Source organism: Pseudopodoces humilis, chromosome 10 (genome assembly GCF_049639895.1).
Source record: "Pseudopodoces humilis isolate 2021_Gansu_Grassland_sample_001 chromosome 10, ASM4963989v1, whole genome shotgun sequence".
In the NCBI taxonomy this organism is placed as follows: domain Eukaryota; kingdom Metazoa; phylum Chordata; class Aves; order Passeriformes; family Paridae; genus Pseudopodoces; species Pseudopodoces humilis.
In genome coordinates, this window is record NC_142209.1 from 28,576,570 (window position 1) to 28,600,878 (window position 24,309).

Sequence of the window (24,309 nt, forward strand, 5' to 3'; positions counted from 1 at the left end):
CACTGCAAAATGAAATAGTGTGTACTGGAATTTAAGATGAATTCTAGCAAAAGAGAGATTAGACCTGTGAAGAAGGATTTGGAAATGTAAGAAATAATGTCAGGCTGACATTATGGAGATAGAGGGTGTCCAGCATTGTGCTACAAGCCACCTCCAAAAATGACCAAAAAAAGTTGGAACAAATTGAATATTTATGCAGATTATTTTTTCCATATTATTATACTCTAGACGTATTAATATCTGTGGAAAGTAATGTGCTGTCTAGTAGAGACTTCATCTTATCTGTGAATTTGACCCAAATAATTTTCTTGTGAAAATACTTGTCCAGTCAGGCTTCAGCTGCTTGCCATCATGACATGGGAAAGGGTGGAACAGATGTTTCATATATTTCACTTTTCTAAATTATCTCCTTCCAGCAGATCTCGGGATCACGAGTTTCTCAGTTTTATACTAAGAAAGAAATTCATACTGTTTATGGTAGTGATGGACTGCAAAGTGAAAAGCAAATGTTTGTAGTTGATAAAAAGCATTTCTGGGAAGCACATGACTAATATTTGTCTGTATCTCTGTGTGAGGGGGTTCTCTCTGTAGTATGCAGTCTATTTCCAACAGGAAGATACTTGACAAATTGTTTTCTTTCAACAATGGCTTGTGCATGTTTGAGTAGCTGGCTCTTTATGTTAAGCAGTGATTGAGTCCTTGCAGTTTATTTGTAACCTGTTTTTAGTAGCTGATCATTAGGGCTCGAGATGGCTCCGTTGCAGTGATTGACTTCCAGAGAACTCCCTGGACATTGTCAGAGTTGATACAGAGCCCACTGGGACGAGCAGGAGTCTTGAACTGTAGTGAGGGAAGCTTGTAATAATACAGTAAAACCAGAGAGGTGCTCTAGAATCCAGGAATCTGGATTCAGATCTCTGCTCTGTGATTTGGAGAAGTGAATTAAATCTGGAGGTGTTCAGGCAGCTGAATGCATGTGAGGATTTGATGTTTGTTCATCCCTGCATTTGTTCTTCATCTGTTAACTGATGCATGCACACGCTCTTGGGAGGCTGCTGGCTTTTACCTTTTTGAGGTCTCTGGTGGCTGTGTCAGTGGAGCCCTCACCAAATATTGTATCCAGAATAGGCTGGAAACTTTGAGGAGGGAGAGTGCTTTTAGAAGAGGAGCTTATGTTCAGAGGTGCTGTTGAAAAAACAAACCAGTGTGAGTTCAGTGATTATCTGAAGGATGTCTGTGTCTTTTTCAAGGATTGAGCAATCCTTTCAGAGAGATGTGGCAACTGCAGCAGCACAGACACCACTTTTTTGGGCCAGCTGCCCTTCCCTTCCTTCCTAGCCCTGCCATGACTAATGGATACCCTTTGGCTGGGATCTGGCGCTTGGCTTCTTGTTGACATTTTGTGCCTACTTCAAAAGATGCCCGGTCTAAAAATCAGGCCTTGTCTCTGGAAAGAAGGGGCCTAGGGAATATTGCAGAAAGCTGTTGTGATTAGTGCTGAGCCCATGGGGCAGTGACAGTATCCTGAATTGCACTCGGCTGTTGTGTCCTGTTTATGAAATGAAACCCAAGAGTTCAGACTTGCAGACTTGTTTAGAGAAGTCTCTGGAGGAGAAAAAATTATCTTGAAAGGCTGGTTGGGAGGGGAGGGATGGTGTTTTTGTGGATTGGACAAAGTACCATGAATTTCTTGTCATGGAGCCAAAAGCAAGTGTCTCTGTGATGGTATGTTTGCCAAATGAGAGAATTCTACTGCTATCAGGCTTTTCATAAATTCAAAACATGTTCTTTGGAGACTGGTGGCACACAGACTGATCCAGAAAATAGGAAATGTGTAGCTAGAAAACTTAGGAATGTGAAGGGCAGGTGCAATGTGGGCCATTACTGTTAGATATTTTTTTTTAATTTAAAAATTATATGTCCTTGAGTCTACTGAGTAATCTGAAAGAGTTCTGTGTGCTGAAGAAGAAAATTGTCAGCAGGTCTCGTTAATGTTAGCCAGGAAGCACACAGGCAAACAGGAAGCTTTAGCTATTGTTATTGTACAAGTGCCCTTTACAAAATATTAGCAAAAGAAGCTTAATGTGTTTTCCACAAGAACAGGAACCCTTCAGAGTGTCTCACTGTATCTGCCCAGTGAAGAAAAACTGCACTGTCTCCTTTCAACAGCTTCAGACATACATTGAGAGGTTGCACTGCAGAGGCTTGCATTCAGACCTTCAAATATTTACTAGTTTATTTTTTGAAGTTGTTAGGTTTGGTAATTAGCTGTGACAGTATCTAGCCCTTCATTTTCTATTGTGTTCATTTGCTGCTAAAAAAAAAAAAGGCAAAAAAAGCAAAAAAAAAAAAGCCAGCTAGGTCAGTGTAGAAAGGATTGGGGGCAGTGGATGTATTCCTGGCAGTTTGCCATGGAGACACTGAGCTGAGCCAACCATGAAGTCATCGTGAACTCAGGGAGTCTCACTAATCCAAGGCAATGTGTCTTAATTTGACAAAGCAAAGGCTGTTTGATAAGCAAGCCCAACTAGAAATGCTGTGAAACGGGGGTGTTTGTGAAGTGGAGATTGTGGACAAGAAATGTGGTGATATGAAAGGAATCATCTTGGTTTCAGGTCCTTCCTCCCCCAAGCCCAAAGGCAGGCTTGGCTCCCTTCTCCCCTGCAGCTCTGGCTGTGCAGTGGCTTGATGTGAAATTTGAGAAACATATGTAGTTTTCTATTTCAGGAAAATGATCTCAGGGATTGAATGTGTGTTTTGTTGGCTGTTAAGCTCTGATCTTGCCTAGTGTGGTAGTTTGAGAGTGTGTGTGTATGTGAGTGTGTGTGTGATGGTTAGAACCATCCAGCACTTAAAAAACATAATAATAAAAACAAATCAGAATTCATATATTCATTGTTGTTATAGGTCTTATTTCTTCAGTCTCAAAATTCAACATCCAACATCCTAAGTCTCTTAAATAACTGTACTGTGTGAATTAGAAAATATCTTTTATTTTTCCATGTAGTAAATTAGTAAATTTATAATATTAGTAAATTTATAAATAGTCATTAGCATTTACTTGAGCTGATGAGTGGTGCACATACAGTTTTCCATCAAAGCAAAGAAACTCTCCTAGATGGCTAGGAGTCTGAGATTCCTCTTGCTGACATCCTCACTAATGGTGGGACTGGATAACTGTTCTTCACTGGGGCTGGGAGGAACGAAGGAGGTTGTGGTGTTACAGCCTTAAATTCTGAGGAAAAATAAGACATAAACCACAGAGGAGCTTGTTGTCTTTCAGTTCTCTTAATCTCATTTTTTTTTTTACAGTGATTTCAGCTCTCTTCAGAGCCAGGCTGGGTGTTCAGGGTGTTTCTTTTGCATTAGCTCCTGTGAACACCATCAGGGATCAGACCCTCATGGTACAAGGGATATAATAAACAATCTGTCATCTCCTTTGAACTCTTCCTTATGTGAAACCCCTTGGAAAGCCCTCTTGTCCCCTGTGAGATTGGGTCTCTGTTCAGCCAGAGCTGTGTAACAATTGCTTCCTTGCATAAATTTGAACCAGATAAGAAAATAGCCATGTTTATGAACTCCTGGGTCATTTACAGCCCCAGCAGTGTTTTGGTGTGCACATATATAATGCATGTATTCACAGTAAATTCTTAAAAACCACCCCCCATAAAACAATAACATTCCAGGAGCGTTCTCATCCAGGGAAGGGAAGAAAATCTATGTAGCATGAAGTCTGTGCATTGTATGTGTACATACAGTGCTTAGAAGTATTAAAACTCACAGAAATTTATTATCCCATAAGGGCCTCTTTTGTCTTTTATTTTTTTAAAAAAAACAACCCAAACCTTTAGTCCTCTGTAATACCTTGCATATGAAAGAACCTTCATAAATTCAGCCCTTAAATGTGCTCTTAAGCAAGAAAGTGGCATTGTTATTTAATAGCTGGGAAAAGAGCCGTATAATTTGAAGGGTAACATTCTTTAAGTGTTTAGCTGGGCATCCAGCTTTCTGTCTAATTTGCAGTGAGAATTAGGTGTCGTATTCCATAGGCATTTTCACAGATCACACTATAAATTATTTATTCTGGACCAATTCTTCCTCCAGACTTCCCAAACAAATGCTTTTCACCACTGGAGTGTTCCTCCTCTGCCTCTCACTGTAATACATGGCTGTAACAACAGTCTTGGCCTGGAGGGCAGTTTACCTACAGGTTTGCTTTATTTTTTTTGGCTGGCTCTCTAAATCTGCTTAATGTTAGTAACTTTCACTGGAAATTCTCTGCGTGCTTTAGGATGACACTGATGGTGTCAGGGTTGATTTACATTGTCTCTTTCAAGTAGCATTAGCTTGCCTAGGACTTTTTCTCTTATTTGTTTTAGAATTCATGTTCTCCAGAGAGGAGCCTTTTAACTGTGAAATGTAAATAACCTGACAAGGAAGACTTCAAAAGAAAATGAGTCTTTGTCCATGGCAGTGATACCAAGTTTGCCAGCTCTGTAACCTTTAAAACAGAGTACTTTTATGCTTGACCTGTCATCTGCCTATAAAAATAATCTTAGATCAATGATACAGTGCTTTCAAGAATGTGTCTGAAGAAAGCAGACACTTCTATGTATGTGTTCTGTCATTTCTTCATTGTGATGGACCATCTGCTGCTTTAACTCTCAGTAGGATCTGGTTATTGATTCGGTGTAAGTGCCTGGCTCTGCCTTTTGCTTTCACTGAGGTGATGAACACTTTCATTGCAGCTTGCAAATTGATGCTGCCAGATAGCCTGCCCAATATTATATAAATATATAATGTGTTATATGAAATTACCAAGGGTTTGTTTTTGCCTTCCCCCATTCTTTATTCCAGTGCCATTCCATTAAACTGTTCTTTAGATGAAAGGTTGTAATTCAGTCTTCAATGGATGAAATGTATATGTACTTATGGAATCAAAGACATTCCAAGAAAGGTTGTTTATTTTCTTACTACCTTCTTTAATTAAATGTCGATGGTAGGATTCTGACTGTCTGACTTCAGAGAAACAGATGAAGCAATAATGCGTGCAGTGTGATCCAGCAGGGATGACTGGAGTTATGCTTCTTGGTTGTTGGACACTGCATGCATAGGAAACCCAGTTCTCCTGTGGATAGGAGAGTTGGAATTTCAGATTTCACCATGGCTGTTGGTTTAATTTTAAAGTGAAGGGGAAGTTCTGGAAGTTCTGAGCTTTATATTTTACTATTACGTAACTTCAGATAATATTTGAGTTATATATCTATTTGGTTCAGCTTGCTGACACTCAGCTTTAAACTGGAGCTGAAAATCTCAGTGAAAGCTTGTGTTTGTTCACTTTATTTTATTTCAAGACTTGTCAGCCTGAGTTCTGAGCTTGCTGCTGTTCTGCAGTGTGGATGAATCCTGGGACTCACTGGAGAGGGGATTGGAGAGCACAGGCATTTCTCAGAGAGCTGTCCCTGTGTTCCCTGCAAGGCTGGGGCTGTCCTGGAATCACTCCCAGGATCCATGTGCCAATGTTGGAGTAGAAGAGAATTTATGGAAGATGCCTCTAGTACCCATGCACAAGGATTTTTTGTCAAAGTGGGAAAGAAAGTAGGAAAGCCCTTCATGCTGTAGGTTGGGAAAAACATTGGGAAAAACATGAGGATGTGCAGAGATATATGCCTGGTATATCCAAAGCTTTCCCCACCCCCAAAGCCCACTTGCATTTATCCATACATAGGACATAGAGTTAGGATTACAGAAATAACTTCAACTTTCACTCACTGTAGTTTGAAACAGTTTTGAAATTATTTATATACACTCCTCTCCTTCCAATCTCATTTTCCAAGGTGACCTCATTCTTCTGAGGGATGAAGCTGTATCTACACAATGAGATGTTTTCATATTTAATTGAAACTAGTAAGAGGGGGAGAACACACCACAAAATACAAAGAAAACTATTTTCCTGTGGTTTCCTCTTCTGAGCTTCCCTCCATGAAACTATTTGGGAGTTTCTGATGCTGGTTTGTCATTGTATATAAAATACCTCCAACAGACTCCTTGGAGAAAAAGAAATACTGTGATGTTACTTTACTTTCAGGAAAGAAATTGAGTGTTCTTCGTGTCTTCACGAGAAGGTAGGTGTGGTGTTGTCCTCAATTCCTTGTGCACAGCATCTGTATAGGAGGTTAAGCCCCAAAGTGCTTTAATCTCCCTACAAAGAAGGGGAAACAGGGAATGTGTAAGAGCATGATACACTGCTGGCAGCTGTTCTCCATATCCATCCCATCCCGTGCCATTCTTGCCCTCAATTCCACCCTGAAGCTCTGTGGGCACATGTGTGGTCTGGATTTAGTCTCCTTCACAGATGGCATCTTTCATGTGCCATCTTGGGCCATGCTGCCCATGAGATAAATATAATTATATATATATATATATATAATTTAAATGTGTATCACAAAGACAAGGTAAAGTTCTTCAGTGCTCACCATTCCTCATGCTGTTGCCCCAGTAGCACCAGGTGTAAATCTAACAGGGGAGCTCTCCAGAGGGGTTCCAGTTTGTTTAAGACTTTCTGTGTTTGTATATTTTGTCCTGTAACAGCTCTTCATTTTGTGTGTAAGGGCAGTTCATAAACAGATGTTGAATCTCAACATGGTGCCTGCTATTTCCTGCTATTTCTGGCCTGCCTGGAACACAGACAGTCCTTATTCACACCAGCTAGCTTCACTGGTAATCTACCCAAGAACATTTCCTGATACCTCTTTCTTTTTCAGGCTGTCTCTTTAAATGTGGATCAAAGGAAACTCATGCCTGCTAAAATGTTAAGAGATTTCTGATTGCCCAACCTATCAAGAGACTTATTAATTAATTAAAGTGGGTGCTCATTTGCTTTGGCACAAACAGAGAAAGGAGGAGATAGAATATAAAGAATGAGTCCAAACTAGCAGAAATTAACCTTGTGACTGTGATACCTGCTGTGCTGATGGAAATCACTTCAGGCTGATTAAGGCTTCACCCACTATCTCATTTGCTTGTTGGTTTATCTGAAAGGGCCTCTATTTGTGTGTGTAAGTATAAAGTAGGGACTACAGTTTTACCTCATTAAATGTGAAACTCTGCTTGGAGGAGTATTGCTCAAGAAAACCACATCAGGCCAGGGTTTTGAAAATGCAGACTTGTTTAGAGAATGATTTTAATATATTGAAGCCTCAAGCCATCTACCTCTTCTCCTGAGAGCTTTACCTGAAAACTTTCAGGGCTGAATAATTTAAGGTTTGGTGTTTTTTTTTATTCTTTCTGCAAGAAATACTAGTCTGATGTTTTATTTTCTTAAAGTCTGAACTCCACATAACTTTTTTTCAGAACTGTTTATCCTCACTCCAGACATGAACCTTGGAAAGGTGGCAGAAAAAACAAACAGCTGCTGTGTTTTTGGGCAGTCTGCATTCCTTTAAACTCTCTGAGATCAGACTTGTGCTGAGATTTTCATATTATTTGTCCTAGGGCTTAACCACTTTCACTCCTGCTTAAAAGTCAGTGAATTTGCCGTACTGGTGCTTGTGAGAGCTGTCATGCAGAGCCTTAATGATTCAAGAACCATGAATATATGATGTGTTCTTAGGGCTTTTTATTATTGTTTCATTCAAACCTCACCTACCTCCCTAATCATCTTTCCATTTTTGAACTCTAGTTCTTTTTTTAACTTAAGCACATTGCTTAAGATATTCTAGGGAACTTTGTTTTGATTTTGGTTTTAGGGGTAAGTTTGATACATATAAAAATGTTATTAATGGACCAAGGTGGAGGTAGTAAAAAAGACTGCCAAATTCTCAAGGCCCAGAGTCAGAAATTATCTGCTTAGGTTTGGGTTTCCTTCACAAGTTGGAGACAGGAAGAAGAGCCACCAATCTTGTTGGCAGCATTTTGTGCCCTCTTTATGAGGTCTCCACAATACGTTCTGTGAATTATTGTTATTGGTGTAAGAGTCAGAGCAAGGCAGGTTTGTGTGGTAAAAATGTGTTCAGTGGTTTGGGCCCTCATGTGGATTTTCCTGCAAGAGAGATGTGGAGATGCTACCTCTACTTGTGCCTTTTAAGTAGCCTAAATCCCAAGTGTGTCTTGCAGTGCCTTTCCAGTTCCTGGAACTTCCCTGAGTGCAGAGATTGGTTGTACCAGGTCGCTGTTCTTGTGAGATGGGTTAAATCCAAACGTGTGTTTACTAGCAACTGGAATGGACAAACAAAGCAGTCAGGCCAGTTCTGAAGGGCTTTTCAGTTAACTGTGCTCATTCTTTTCTTTGGGCCCTTTTCCAGCAAAGCACTTAGGCACGTGCTTAAAGTTAAAGCCTGTGCTTAAGTGCTTTGCTGGTCTGGGTCCTTTATTTGCTGTCCAAGCATGTTGGTATGAACAGGCTGCTGGCTGTAGGAGTGTTTGGGGAACTGTTCTTAACACTGCTCATTTTCCTTTTCTGAACTTTTTGGCCACCTATGGCCCAGAAGATTAATTTGTCCTTTCAGTATGACAGAGAATAATTTGAAAATGGTGCTTGAAAACTATTTGAAAACCTGTAGCAGGTTATTGATTAATTGGCATTGATTGTGAAAAAACTGTATTTGGAAAAATCAAGGTCAGTCCAGCCAGGTGAGTTTTCATCTGATGTCTTGCTGGCAGCATTTGTCATATGACAAAAGCATCTTCAGACTGTTCAAGTACTACGGATTTAGTATCCAGAAAATTCTCATTAAGTAACTTCTGTCTTTTAGGCACTTGCTATTTTTTCATCTGTGTGCAGATTTGCTTATTTATTTCTTTCCAGTTTTCACTGCTGCAGTCCAGAGTTGCCAATCTCTGATTCCTGCAGGCCAGCAAGTCTTGTGCTGTCCCTCCTCATCATTCCCATACCATCCATGGCAAGTCAGGGCAGGAGAACTCAGTTAAATTCAGATCTTGGAATTTCTCTCCAGGTCTTGCAGCAGTGAAAGTTGGCCTTTCACCTCTAGAGCCATTTTAGGACACCAGGGAGTTGATTTTAGTTGTCGTTTTTTTTGTGAGGGTGCAAACCACTTTGCAGCAATGAAAATGGTGGAATATGCAGCCTGATATTGCTGTGGAGGTGGCAAGGAAAATCCATATGGGATAAGTAAAGCACAATCCTGCAGTTGCTTCTGCAGACACGTGACTTACAGAAATGCCCCAGCTGACGTCAGGGACACTTTCTGTTCAGGTCAGGTTACTCACACCCTCGTCTCTTTAGGACCAAGCTCATAAATAAATAGTTTACAAAATTGCCTTTAGAATTTCTTAATTTCTCTCAAATAATAATATACAGGCTCTCTATGAACAGTGATCTTTTTAATTCCATCATTTAATTTGGTAGAATGCACAAATGTAGAAATTATTTTTGGGTATTTTTCATTAGAAACATGTAAACCATTAAAGAGGGAATAAAGCTTTCCTTTTTTCAGGCACCTAACACAGGGATTTTGAATTGACTTTTAGTCCATTATTCTCTGAGCTTGAAGCCTTTGTGAGTATTTTCTGCAAGTATTGCAATGTAATTCAAGTTCCAAGAAAGGGAAAGACAAATATTTTAGTGTTGTTAGGGTTGCATGAAAGGGTTCATTAGCTTTTAGAGCAGTGGTAAACTCCACCCTGTTGGTTCAGCCTCACCTTTCCCAGTGCTGAGACAAGCTCAGGCAGTACCTGGGAGGCTGAGCTCTGGCTCTGTGAGAGCTGGGGATGTGCATTCCCAGGTGAAGTTGTTTTGAGGATTTAAATGAATGTGAAAACCAATCATGTCCACCTTCCCTGTGTAACAGGCTAAAGCTTCTGAAATTAGAGGAGCAACTTCTTTCTTTCAGCCACTTTCCCAAGAGCCCATGGATTGATCTGGTTGGTTGTTACAATAAGTCAGAGTAGAGTTTATTTAGTGGCAGCTGAGATGCTTTCAGAGGAAAGGAAGGGAGATAGGAATCCTAGAACTGACAACATGTTAACATCCTTCTCGGGCCAGTCCTTTGAAATCATGCTCACTTAATGAGCATTTACATTCCTTTATGTTATTTCTCTATGTTATTGTGACTGGAAGCAGTCTAGGTATCCATGTAATGTAGAGTCCTTTTTGTTTTTCTTTTATTTTCTCTTGGTCCCAGCAATACCCTCTTTCAAGTGCAGAATGATTGCTTGTTTTCTTTGAATGCCTTTATTGCTGCCTTCTAAGGAATAATGACACCTGATTTATCTACTCTGTAGCCTTCCTGATTTTCTTCATTGATTCCTGCTGATGTAAATAAGCTGAAATGTTTTTTCGTTCTTACTTTATGGAAATTTATGTGTTCTTTTACTCACTTCTGTTACCTGTTTCAGAGCTCCTTAGTGGGGTTTTCTTTGTTTGGTTTATGAAATCCCACAGCTGTCCAAATAATACTGTTGGTGTCTTTGCTTTTTGAGATTTGCTCAGAAATGTGCCCTCTTTTTAACATGAATACAATTACAAAGGGCTGTAAATGCATACCATTATTATTAATTAAAGATACTGTAGAAATAGCTGCACTGCTGCTGTCATTTAAAATATTAAAATACAAGCATACAGTACATGTATGATGTATGTAAAATGAGCCATCTTGCTTTTCCTTTGATTTAAACCACTTACCTTAAAATATAACAAAATCTGTTTGCAAAAATTGATACTAATGACTAAATTTTGACCAAATATATCTAGTGTTTAGGAATGACTTTATGATTTTAAGATTTACACTGACTGAACTGGTTTTTGTGGTGGGAGGTAACAACACAGCTCATTCCCTGAGTAGGAATATCTAATCTTTGATTCAGGTGCCCCTGGCAGCTGTATCCTGTCATCCAGATTTGAGTAAGACTTGAAGGTGGTTTCCCTGAATAAAGGAGGGCTCAATATTCAAGTTTAGCATGTGAAATGGGATCAGCCTCCATCAGAATGCAGTTATTAAGACTTTCTTTTATTGCAGTACTCTTGGCAATTTCCCTGCTTCTGTTCTGGTTTCACTTAGGCTTTGTCTGGCCACAAGTGCATGACAGCCGAGGCTCCAGTTCAGCACAGTCTGACTAAGCTGGTAAAAACTCCCATTAACCCCACTGACAGCTCTTCAGGACTTTACACTCACACATGTGTTCAAGTACTCTGCTGAATTAGACTATCAACAGTTTGATGTTAGGAATATATACATTATTTACTCACAAATTAGTAAAATGTGTCTTTGCAGTGAACACATGAAGGGATTTCCGGACTAAAAGTTCTCTCTCTCAAAACACTACTGGTAGGGCTGTAAGGGTGGGGTTTTTTCACACCTCTCGAACTCTGCTCAATTGTATGAAGACAGCAGAAACCACATAATGAAGTGTAGCCCTGATCCTGTAGAGATTTGTGTTTCTGGTTGGTGTCTGGAGTGTCAGGGTGCACATGGTGCTGACCAGACAGCGCCCTCAGCATTTGCCACACTTCCCAAGCAGCTGGAAGAGTCAAGAACTCCCTAAATCCTTCTGCTCCCTAAATCTGGGTGGTGGGTGTGCATGTCCTGTGTTTGCTTTTCACACAGAGGAATGACACAGGGACATGGAGCAGTAACTGTGGTCTTCCTGTAGCCTGCTCATGTTATTCCCTTTGGGATAAGGACATCTGGAATAATGCAGTGGCCATGGCTGGGGCAGTGCCTGGTGCTGGCAGATGAGCTGGGTGATGCACATGTGGATGTGATGCTGTTGTTGTACTGAGAGAAACCAGTGTTGCTGACAGGAGAAATCTCACTCTGTCCAAAGCCACATGGTGGGGAGGGAGCTGAGACCCAGCTTCCTTTTTCTCAGTGACTTGTAGCCTTTGCTTAATCTCTTCACCAGCTTCCTTGAGTGTTTGGTGAAGCCTTGAGCTGTGGTAAATTTGCTGAAGCTCAGGCTTCTAGAGGAAGCTGTTCACTGGCTCTGTGTACCAATACTTCAAAAGTTTTAATTGTGTCATATTTTTAGCTGCCAGAAGGTAACGAGAAAATGTGTTTTTTAAATACAAGCTCTTAATTGAAATAAATATTTGACTTCCTATTGCAGAGTGGTTTGCTTGAAAAACTGAGCTTGAAAGAATATATTTTGTGATTAAATTCAACTCTAACATTGCTGATGTTACAGAGGGCAGGAGGAATGTCCCAAGGTTGCTGGACTGCAGTAGCAGGAGATGTGGGCTCCACTTCCACTTTTGATTTTCATTTCCCTTGTCATTTTTGGATGATGTTTTCTTTATAACCTCCCCTCTGCCTATTAAGCTTATAAAATTTAAAACAGTGGTTACTTAAAACAATGATTCAATTTTATATATGTGCACACTTTTTTTGTTTCTCTCATATTTAAAGATTTAAACTACAGTTGTCCATAGAAAGATTTTTTAAACATGCTCAGCATTAGTGTCTGAATGGTGCCTTTCTGCCTGGGTCTCAGTCTCTGGACTGAGCCTCAGGAGTTCAGGATTCCATTCAGGGGTCTGAAGGAAGTTTACTCTTTGACCCTTGGCCAAATCCCTCAATTTTCTTTGCCTCTGTTTGCCATCTTTTAAGGGAATGGACTAAGATTTCCAGCCCCACATGCTATGTCTGATTTGTCTAGACAATACATTTTTTTGTCTAGGACTGTGTCTCATTATGAGTTCTCCAACAATGTCGAAGACAATGGGCTTGAATCTTGGTTAAGCATCTGTAACATAACACAGAATGAAATTAATAAAAAAACTCAGCAATCTGCTGACTGCTGGCTTGCCCTTGCCTCATGACATGGTGAGGCATATGTGGGTGGATAAAATGGTCTTATTTTGTACTTTCTGATCCAACTCCGTGTGTTTAGCTAAGTGCATCCACTGAAATTATTAGATGCACACAGGGGATTAATCTGACTTGATAAGTTGCACTTAAGATGAGTGGTTCCCTACAGGTTTGGTGACATAACTTCTAGGAAAACTGAATTCAAGACTCTTAAGTCTTCCCATCTTTTGATAGCGTGTTTCTGAAGAGAAACACACTTGGAAAAAGAATTGGTCTCTATTACAAATCGTAAAAGAAACATCATCTCATTGTGGTCAGTGTGATTCACCTTCTGTTGGGTGACTTTTTTGACATTTGCAGTGTTTGATGCATTTATTTGTATTTTTAAAGGACAGGTTTAAATAGATTACAGCAAACACAAACAGGCACATTCTCCCAATCCAAAGTAAATATCTGCATGTGTATTACATTACAAAGTAAATATCTGCATTACAAACATGTGTGTGTATATGTATTAATGAAAAAATAAAACAAGTCCATTTTCTTATAGTACTTAAGTATCAAATGCACATTTCCACATTTCTAACAAGATGTGCAAATTTTAAATTTTAGGTACCTCATCCAACACAGAATTTTCTTTAAGTGGGTTAATCCTTAAAGTCTGAATGTCACAAAAGGGGCTTTCCCAACAACCTCTTAGTAAATTTATGATTTATTTATGTAATATAACATCAGTCTCATACCTCCTTTGGAACACAGGAAACATCTACACTCTACATTTTTCAAGAGACTTCTTAGCTTATTCTGGTGTTAATTGGAGGTCAGTCTTCGCTCTGGTTGGGTGGTCAGAAGGTTGATGCTGGAGTTTAAAGCACTTCATTGCTTTGAAACCTTGTGCTGCTATGTAGGCTTTGAAAATGATCCTATTGTTCTTCTTTTTTTTCCTTTCAAAGTGGCACCCAGAGTTTAAATATAACATGGAATCTTGTCAGGGGAGTGGCTGTGTTCAGAGGAGATTAATTATAGATGTGGGTGTAGAAAATTGCAGTTGTGAATTGTATTTTTCATACAATAAAATCTGTCCCTTTAAGTAAGCAACAGACTTGCTTAGAAAATCCTGCAATTTAAAAAGCCAGCCAAAAACCTCTAAGTGTTATAGCATGAACACCAAATATTAGAGCGAGGTTTGAGTTAATTAATACTTTTTCCCCTTTACAAAAATAGTTCTAACTTTTTGATTTACTGATTGAAAGACTTTGTTTCCTGCTCAGCACTTGTTGCTGAGGGCTGAGCGACTTCCACACACACACAGGGTGGTGTGAGCTCAGGAGAATCACCCTGTATCCCAACAAAAGACCTAAAAACCCTGTCTGGATGAATTTGGAAGTCCTGGTGTAATGCCTACTCCTGTTGGTGAGAGTGTTGATGGATCCCAGTTCCCCAAGGGCTCTGATGTAGCTGCCATTCCCTAAGGGCCTCTCTCTCACCTTATAGAGAGCGTTGCTCTTTCATGGGCTCTGCTTTGGCAGGGAGATTTATGGCAGGGAAAGGGAGACCTGGTTTATATTTTTAAATAAAAGCTGTGCCACCAGTCCAGTGAGAGTTCTGACTTTCCAGATGTGAGGCCAACAGAGCTGCTGAATACAAGTTCACAGATTTTTAACCCCAAATTTCATCTTGTTTATTGGGAAGGAGTCTGGTAGGACCCTGTGAGTTCCCTGAGTCAGCAGTGTTCAGGAAAAAATGAGGGGAATAGTATATCATTAAACCAATGTCTTAACCACAGCTTTGAAGGAAAAGCTGTGAAATCTTCACACCATATGTAGTACTTCAGCATAATTTTTTTGCAGCAACAAAAAAAAAAAACCAAAAAACTTGTAAGGGTTTGGAAAGGTATTATATATCCCAGTATCAGCATCTGCATTACCTTCAAGTATGCAGCTTGGAGGTCCTGAGCTGTTCACTGTTTTTTAGGTTGATGGTTTTGTGGATTGGTGTCTTCGACCAAAGTTGCACAATTACTGGAAAGAGAAATCTTTTCTACTAAATCCTTTTTGGAAACTGAAGAGCTATTTTCTGATGCTCAATTTTTCTCATGGTGAGGATAAAGAAAACATCCAAGTAATTTTTTGAACATTAACTTTTAAGGTTTGAGATCTGCAATTTAATCCTATTTCACCTACAAAATATGACAAAATCGCCACTAGCCTTAGTATGAACAAATATTGGCCTTTCATCATCATATTGGATCATTCTTATTTGTATTAATATTTTTTTTCTCACAGCTTAGTGAAGATTTCGAAGTGGGGAGAAAGCTTTGCTTTTTCTGTGGTATTTAACTTCCTTCAAAAAATCTAAATGGCAGCCAGACTACTTTTAATTATTTATGATAAATAGAAGTGTTACCCAGAGCATAGGAATAGGAGCTGGTAGAATTGCTAACGCTGATTACAGTAATTTCCTTGCTACCTTTATTGAATAGATTTAAATCCTCAGACATGCAAAGACTGAAAGTCGAGGCCCGTGAGTACAACTGGGAATGTGTCTGCTACTTGTCCCAAACAGGCTTCCCCACCTGTCTTCTTTGTTTGGCCTGTTTAATGTTTTGTTGGAAGAAGAAAACCCTTTTCAGGCAAGAGTCAAATTGCAGGGCTCGCTAAGACAATGGGTTTGGGCAGGCAGGAATTTCATAGGCTTTGGGTCAAAGGCAGTAATCATAAAAAGTAGTGTGTTGTAAATGTTAGGAACTTGGGGTTTGCATGGCTGGGTGGCTGGAGCAGCCCCTGACAGGTTTTGCTGTGTGTGCCTGCAATGAAGGAGCTGTTGAAGAGGTTAAAGGAGGGGAGTACAGCCAGGGTACACCCAGACTCTCTCACCCTGAGCTTTGCAGCCAGCCTGCCCCAGATATGGACTGAGGGACTGAGGGACAGCAGGGGCAGCTCCTCTGCACCACCCTGAGCTCAACCCCCTGCCCTGATTCCTTTTAGCAAACACTCAACAGGGGCAGCATCTCGCACACTTCGTACATGTCAGGACTCAGTGATCAGATGTCACTTTTCTTCTCTTTCTTGAGAAGTATTTACCTTAGGACAATTTTTCCCTATTTCCCTATTTCCCCAAAAAAGTACACCAAGCAGGCAGAGACATATTTCCTAAATGGAAATCCAGTTGTGGATTTGGACCTAACAGTCTGGTTCTGTTTCAAAGGCTGTGGATTAATGGATATGGCATTACCATAATAGAGCAGAGAATAATTACAGGTTTCTTATTGCTCTGTGATAACCTCCACTGTATTTTAGGTTCTTGCAGCACCAGTGCCCAGTTCTGTTCTTGGATGCTGGGAGTATGTGTGCTGGGTATTAAATTTTTCTGCCTGGAACATTTTTGCACAAACCACAGTAAGATCTGTGACTGTGTTAGAGCTGTAAATTGCTTGCTTTTGTGAAAAGCCTTGAGACTGTGGGGGATGCATAATTTGGGAGGACATTGGCAGCCTGGCCCAGATGTCAATATGTGGAGATGTTCATTTGAGCAGAATCTACGCCCTGGTTTACAATTTGAATTCAAAATCTGTTTTAAATTTAAACTTTGTAGAACAAAAGAAAAATCATTTGATGTTGTGACAGTCACATTCTATTGTTTCAGGTCTCCTTCTTGCGTTCACAACATCATAAAGCTTTCTTAGCTTTTGATTCTTTGTAGCTTTAAATAAATTTTCCCAACAGACCACAGAGAGTTACTTTATCCTACTGCACACTATTCCTTTTGGGATCTAACTGTACCTTATCCTTGCTTCTGTAGAATTTAGCTTTGGCACAGCTCTCAGCAGGTGCAGCTGGCTTTAGTTTAGTGATCCAGCGATTGAACTGCTGCATTGTTAATGATGCCTACAAAATTAATTAAGTTCATGAGTTTAGGTTTGTTTCTGAGCAGTTGGGATGAATGGAGCAGATCCTTTTGCTTTGGAGTTGAGAACAAAGCTGCCATTCACCTCAGGATGCCCCAGCCAGGGGTTCTGTGTCTTTCAAGCTGGTGACTGATTCATTTTCCAGGCTAATTAATCTTGTACCAGCCCTCTGGAATGGAAGGTCATGTAGAAATGCCTTATGGGGTCACTTTTCAGGTAAAAAAAAACGGTTTCTTTTAGTAACTTTTATTTGATAGGACTTACCACCAAGCTATACTCAAAATAGGGATGACTTCCACAAGACAGCTGCAGTTAAGGAGTAGCCCCCCAGAATTATTTCCATAGAGGTGTTGTCCCAGGCAGGGCAGGATCTCTGCAGATTTGGGAATCGTGTCTCTGCTGGCTTTATCCCTTTTGGAGTGTGGGAGATGTGTCAACAAAGAATGGACCAAAGTGTGAAATTCTGGTGACTCCTGAGTAATTGAGGAGAAGTTTTTTGTGACTTTTATATTTGAGATACACTTTTATGCCAGTAACTTAGAGCATGCAGTAATTCCCATTTTCAGCAAATCTATCTGATTTCCTTCTCTCCAAGTACAACAGAGCGATATAAAATACCCAGAATGGGCAGATAATGTGGGAAGAGGCACACAGAAACAAATTTTGATCACCTGAGTGATGCCAAGTCCAGTTGCCCCAGATCCTTTTGCAGGTTAGTGGCTTCCAGACAACATTTTGGGAATTACAAGTGTGTGTTCACAGACTGTGTTTTTAAGACTGCTGAGATTCTGGTCATGCAGAACTTCAGCACATCCAACCAGTCCTCAGCAAGAAACTTGTAGGAAACTCTAAACAGAATAATTTTCCTGATGAAAATCTGGTTTAAATAAAATAAAAATTTTCCATGCACGACGGTTGGGACTTTTTTTCAGTAGGAATATTCTAAACAAAACTTTTTGTTCTGACCAGAGAAAGGAAATCTTTCATTTCATTGTGCTGGGAATATGCTTAAAGAAAAGAGTCTCCAAACTGATGGTATTTCAGACTGACTACATATGGCTCATGCTTCTGAGGACTTCCATTCATGGCTCCTCAAATCCTGTGTTGGATTAGGCAGCTGGGAGAGGACTGTTCCCTCTGGGATTGCCTCTTCTCTGCACCTTTGAACCTGCTGATCCTGGGAGTAAAGTAAGAGGAGCATTTGCTTCAGCCCATCTGGTTCATCCAGCTTCAGCCAGAACAAGCCTGGTGTTTATGACCAAAGAATTGAGACAATGCTGCCAAATAGGAAAAATGGAATATGCCACAGCAGATATCAGTAATGTTTCTGTTTGATGTCTGCCCTTCATATCATCAAACTTGGGAGTTCTGTGAAATACAAAATTTTCTCATAGTTGAGGCTTTCTTTGTAGGTGTACTGATTTGATTCCTCAGGTGTTTTTTTTCCCATAGTGTCTTCCTGGATAGATTTTTCCCAAGTTAGGGGTTGTGCTATCCCCTTTTCAGGGTGATTCTCTGGAGGAGAATTTCTGACTGATTTCCTATAAAGTTAATATACATACAAATATAAATAAATATTATATATATAATGTACATCTTTATCATTGGCTTCAGCAGTGACAAGCCATGAATGAACTGTTCTCTCTGCATGTGCATAGAGCTCTCTGGGCATACAAACAGAGCATCTCCTCAGGTGAGGGGCAGGGTTTGAGTTCAACCCATCCAGGTGCTTTTGAAGCATGTGGTGATGTTAATCCTTCATGGCCATCACAAAGAAATCCTTTCCTTTGAGCTGTTATCTCAGAGAGCAGGATGCCTTTCTGTGGTATGACACTTTCTCTTTGATATTAGGGATTTGTATGAAGCCATATTGTTCCATTAAACACATACTTTTTGAGTGGCAGCAGGAGTGGAAGAAGGAGATTTAATCCCAGAGAACTATAAACACTCAGACTGTGTTTAAAACAAGCATTTTGAGTTTCTTGCTGTGGCCATGAAAATAAAAACCTGCCAACATAATGTGTTAGTGTTTTAGCTCAGATCTGAGATTGGTTTTCATACCAGAACCTTCCACTCAGACATCTGCCAGTAATTCATTTGGGAAGAGTTGTCTTCCCCAGTTCATTTTCCATACTGTGTTAAAAATTCAACCAAAACTCCTCTGTTTATCCTTGTTCTGTGAGCACTTTGCATTTTTAAATTGACTGGGTGTGCTCAGTACAGCCATATCCTGCCAGAGAGCGTGGATCTGCTGGAATTCTGTGGATTGGCAAGGGCTGATCTCTTCCCATCGCCAGTGAGTCCGTGGGCCTGTGTGTGGTGTTCCACAGAGAGAGCTGTGTGGGACAGCAGGCCCCTGTTTAAAACATGTTCTTTGGAGCCTTTTTCAGGGTGTGGCATTAGTTCAGAGCTTCAATCTAATTAGAAAAAGACATATTTGGTTTTGATGATAATTTGTTATGATTTGGTATTTCCCATATTTGGGAAAATTTGATGCATTGTTTTTCACTCCTTATGTCTAAATTTTTCCTAAAGTGATGAAGTGCTTTTTATTTCAAATACCATGTCTTTATTTTTCCTTTTAACAAGAGGTTTGAACCCATTTGGGGAGAATGTTTATTTTTTCCCAGTATTTTCTTCAGCCTAGAATTTATTTATTCACCCAGTTTTTGTCAAAGGTCCTAATTAGATTTCTGTGTCTGGCTTTTAAATCCTTGGAAATTGGAATTCCTTATATCAACATTGTCATTGCTGTAGTTACAGGTCACGTACTTTTTCTGTTTTCAAACCAGACACTGAGTTGTGATTGTGTGGTCTATTCTTAAATTATTAAGAAGAAATAAAAAAGGGGGTGGGGGTGTCAGAAGTGTTTTAAGAGTAGTCCTGAAAAAGTATCTGCATTTATTGACTGCATTTATTTATAGGGATATAAATAATTAATGTCTTCCCCCCCCCCCCCCAAATATATAATGTTAATTATTCTCTTGCAGCAAAGAGCAACCAACACACCTTTACAACCAGTGGGATGTGAATGACTATCACTTGTCCTCTGGTAATAAAAACATGGTTACTCCAGTAAAAGAGGATGGAAGGGTACATGAGGCATTTAAAAGACACATTTCTGTCCCAGATGAGAAAGTGGGAATTTAGAGAGTCCATGTAACCATCCCATCTTCTGCTCAGTGTCACATAAGATGATGTTGCTTCTTGCTGTGTAGAAAGGCTCTTCCTGTTCTTATTTGGCTTTACTCTGTCTGCAGTATCAGTGGCTATGAGATCTAACTTTGATTTGCAGATAGGAAATAAAAATTGCTTCTCTTTTTCTGCTCAAGGCCAGGTTGGATGTGGCTTGGAGCAACCTGGGGTAGTGAAAGGTGTCCCTGCCCATGACAGGGGGTTAGAACAAGATGAGCTTTAAGGTCCTTCCAGCCCAACCCATTCTGTGATTCATGTTTCAGTCCCTGGGTAGTTTTCCTGGATGAAAGGGAAGATTTACTTTTACTCCAAACAATAATTTTGAAGAGAGAAATTTTATTTGGTTTTCACTTGTGCAAAACTGCAAGAAAAAGTCAAATGCTTCAGTTAAACTGAGTTTGCTTTGAAGATACATGTTCAAATTGTACCATCCTAATAAAGAGAATATGTCTGTGTAAGCTCACCTTGGCTAAACATGAGTCACAAATAAGCTGTCTTGTAAAACATCAAAGAAAATCCACCTCTGAGCAGGGTTTCTCTTTGAGAACAGTTATGATGATGTGTTTCCCCAAGATGCATCTGAGCTGTCTTGCACTTGCTGGTACTGTGGTATTCCCAGGACTACACAGAACTGCAGTTTTCAGTGGTATTTAGCATTTTTAAGACCTTTTAGTTGACTGACTTTTCAAGCAGTTTAATATTGATCTTTTGAGAAAACAGCCTGTGTAATACTAAATCATCAGGAATATTGTTCATTCTTTGGGGAGGAATAAGGTCAGGGATATTGATAAAAACCATTCTGTGTGTTAGGACAGACTTTCCTCTGTGTATATTCTGCTCCTGCCTGTGCCCCGTGGTGCTGTCCTGGAACAGCAGAGTTTAACATCAGCTTCTCAGGAATGAGACTTGTGCATCTGATCCCATCATCCTGGAAACTGTAACTCAGTTGTAAGAGAGGTAACACCAATTTTCCTAAGGACAGGCTGTGTGCAAAGCAGCCATTTAGGCTGGAAGAGCAGCACCCTGAGCTGCCTGCTCCAGAGCTGTTGCGTTCCTGCCCCGCTCTCCCCAGGCACATGCACAGCCTGTTATTTGACTGATTTATGCAGTGAAGTGGCCAGACCAGGAGTTGTTTCAGCAGAGAAGAATCTTAAACACAAGGTCCTTTTAAGGTCCTCAAGATGTGCACTCCAAGCATTAACCAGTTGTTGTGGGTTTTTTTGTTTTTTTTTTAATGTGAGCATTCTGCTGGAGTTTTTGACCAGTGGAGAAGAGATCCTTTTGCAGGAACTTGTTTTTAAATCCAAATGTGTTCATTTGCCTGACTCTGTGCCTATATTGTCTCTTTTCTAGGTCTCTCTGTACAGTGGTGTGCAAGTGGACATACTCATCAGACAGAGGTTGGGATGACAGTTTCTGGAAAATGATTGGCTTGGAAGATTTGGTGAAGGATAAGTATGAAAAAATAGGTATGTCTGGGTTGGGTTTTAATATACACATGTATTCATAATAATAAATAGACATATTCATATTATTAAAAAGCTTTATGTATGTGTATATATATATATATATACAGAGATGGGGCTTGGAATAACCTGGTTTAGTGGAAGGTGTCCCTGCCCATGGCAAGGGGTTGAAATAAGATGAGCTTTAAGGTCCCTTCCAACCCAACCCATTCTCTGATTCTATGAGTAAAAGATATATACATATAAAAAGATATCTTGCTATATTATTGTGAATGTCGGCAGCTTCAAATGGCTTGCTGAGATGCCCATAGGGAACTTCCTAAGTGCATTTTTTACTTTGCATTGTTATGAGAAACTGTTTAAATTTTTTATCTCCTACCCTTCAGAAAGGCCTGGAAGGCCTTTCTGTACTGCTCAGTCTCAACAATAGAGGAGTAAAAAGGAGCCTGAGCAACTGATGACATGAAGGACACTCTTGATATGGGTATATTGGATGGCAGGCTACAAAAAAAGCTACAATATAGTAATTTATAGCTGTTTTTATAGCATGATTTGTGACCTGTGCATATCTCCCTTGTAGTCATTTTCAAAAAAGGTGCTGCTTCTGCTTGTTGTTATCTTTAAACATTTTTTTTTCACTCTCAAAGCCCAAGTTTAATTAGAATAGTAGCCTTGCTAATAGCAGTTCCTACAGCAGATATTCATTAAAAGTCCATAACGTTAATATACCAGAAAATTTCCAGGATAACTTTATTAGACTTTCCCTGTTAAGTTAATGGACTTTTAATGGATGTCCTAAGCAGACATGTCATTAACAAGAATATTACCAGACATGAATTAAAATATGCTCATTCATCAAAGTTAATTATCTGAAATTTCCTTTGATTTTTTTTTTTTTTTTTAATGTCGAGCACTTTGAACAAGTTTGTACAGCAGTTTAAATGCAGCAACATGAAATGGAAATGGTGGAGGAAGGATTGTAGTGAAAAGAAAGGTAATGAAATCTATAAACTTTTCTGATCATCATGTGCTATCAGTCATTTTTCGGTTATCAGAAAATAGTACTTGAAAGCTTCCTTGAATAGATTTCAGCTTTTCTCCTGCAAAGAAAACTGCTTATGCAGAGGTACAAAACCTACCAGGAGAATGAGGCTTTCAGCTTCCTGAGGTTTTAGGTTGAATACAGTTCTTACAGCATCTGTCACATGTGGCTTTTAGCAAATCTCCAACAAGTTAAAATAAGACTTGCAATAAATACATGTTTTTACCAGAAAATTGAACATCTTGCCAGCTGGTGGTCTCATGGAAGGGTATTTTAAAAATAAATTATTTATGAAGTGTAAGCTAAGGCTTGAATACAATATTTATGCAATGCACTTCAAGGACAGTGCAAAGCAATTTGCCATTTTAAGTAACAACATGCACGTTTTAAATGATAAAGTAGCCATTAATAAAAGGGGCCTTTTGCTGTGATGGGAGCCTCATAACACTGGCCTATATATGGCTCAACATTTATTATGAGAGAAATCATCAATTCCCAGTATCAGGCTTCCATGTTTGTAAAACACAACATTTACAAAATAAATCAGTAAGTTATCTTCTGTTGATACATTTCTTGCAAGGCAAAAGAGTTTCTTGTGAGTTGCTGGTGAAAATGTCTAGTTCCATGGAAAACTGTGGGATTTTTTAAAGAAATGAACCATAGAATCCCTGAGAGGGTTTGGCTGGAGTTGGAGAAGCACAGTCCTCCAAAACTGCTCCAAACCTTAGGCCAGAACTTGTAGTTTGTGCTCACCTTGAGAAATCCTTCGGTTTTCAGATTCTGGGGCGCATTCCCTCAGGTGAATTCACAGCATAAGCCAATTTCTATTTGCATAATAATGCTGAAACCTGGCCCTAGGGAGAATATGAGCTTTTTTCCCTGACCATTTGTCTAACCTTGCCTTTTTTAAAAAAGGAAGGTGTTGCTTTTGTTATATTTAGCAGTGTGATAACATCACAAAAAGCAGAAGAGTGTCCTTCATTCCTGTGTCTCTGCAGAGGGAGTGAGGAGCTCGCTTCACCAGTGTGGAACCCAGGTAGCCACCACTCCATTCCTTTGAGTTTCTCTCCTACCCTCTACTTCTTGGAGTCTCTTGGAAGGGTGTAGCTTCAGGAAGAGTCAAAACAAAGCACTTCACCCTGCCCAGGAGCTGCTCCATGGTGGTGTGTCCCAGGGAAGTGCTTTGCTTTCTGCCACCCTGAAATCTTATCATTGTCCCTGAATGTAGGGAATGGGAATGGGAACAGTGTTCCAATGACAGCTGGGGGCTTTGCTTGTTTTAATGTTTTCAATGGTGTTGGACTTGAGCACTCTGAATCAGCTCAACTTTCCTCAAGTTAATCAGAACAATGTAGATCCACCTAGCAGGAAGGTGATACTCAGCCACTGAGCAAACTGCAGCTGGAAAGGTCCTGTGGAGTGGGAGATTCCTTCCCACACATCCCATGGTGTCAGCATCAGCACGAGGCACCATCCCTGCCAGGAACCCCAAACCAGGCCAGGATCACACCTGGCACCAACTCAGCTCAAGCTGTATTTATTTAGAGCAGTGCTGCCCACAGGGGAACAGCCTCAGCTGCTGAAGTGCATCCCCTTGTCCCAAGGGAAGGCCCTCCCTGGACAGCGTGTGCTTCCAGGAGGAACATCAGAGCCTGCCATGGCTGACAGGGAAGGATGGGGAGCAGGGCACTGAACTGCCCTGCAGATAAAGGAGCTCGAACTTGTCAGATAACCCAGGTAGGAGGAGGTTGAAGGGAGGTTGTGCATGCTCAAAACCTCCTCCTGAAAACAAAACCAAAAACCTGACAGGGCAGAAGTAATTCTGGTGGAATTTCCTCTTCTGTTCTCAAGCTACTCTAAGCCTCTGTCTATCTGCTCAAGGTTTGTTTAGCTCAAAGCCAAGGATGTATTTTAGTGCCTGCACGTTCCCCT

At 40.1% G+C, this 24,309-nt stretch overlaps 1 protein-coding gene across 6 annotated transcripts in view; it reads left to right on the plus strand.

Moving 5' to 3' along the window:
- Positions 1-24,309, plus strand: part of FGGY (FGGY carbohydrate kinase domain containing) — a 242,162-nt gene that overhangs the window by 142,209 nt on the left and 75,644 nt on the right. For all 6 annotated transcript variants that reach the window (XM_088060213.1, XM_088060214.1, XM_088060212.1 and 3 more), the window contains exon 6: positions 21,223-21,338. In XM_088060213.1, the coding sequence (XP_087916339.1) occupies positions 21,223-21,338 (116 nt within the window). The remainder of the gene's footprint in view (positions 1-21,222; positions 21,339-24,309) is intronic.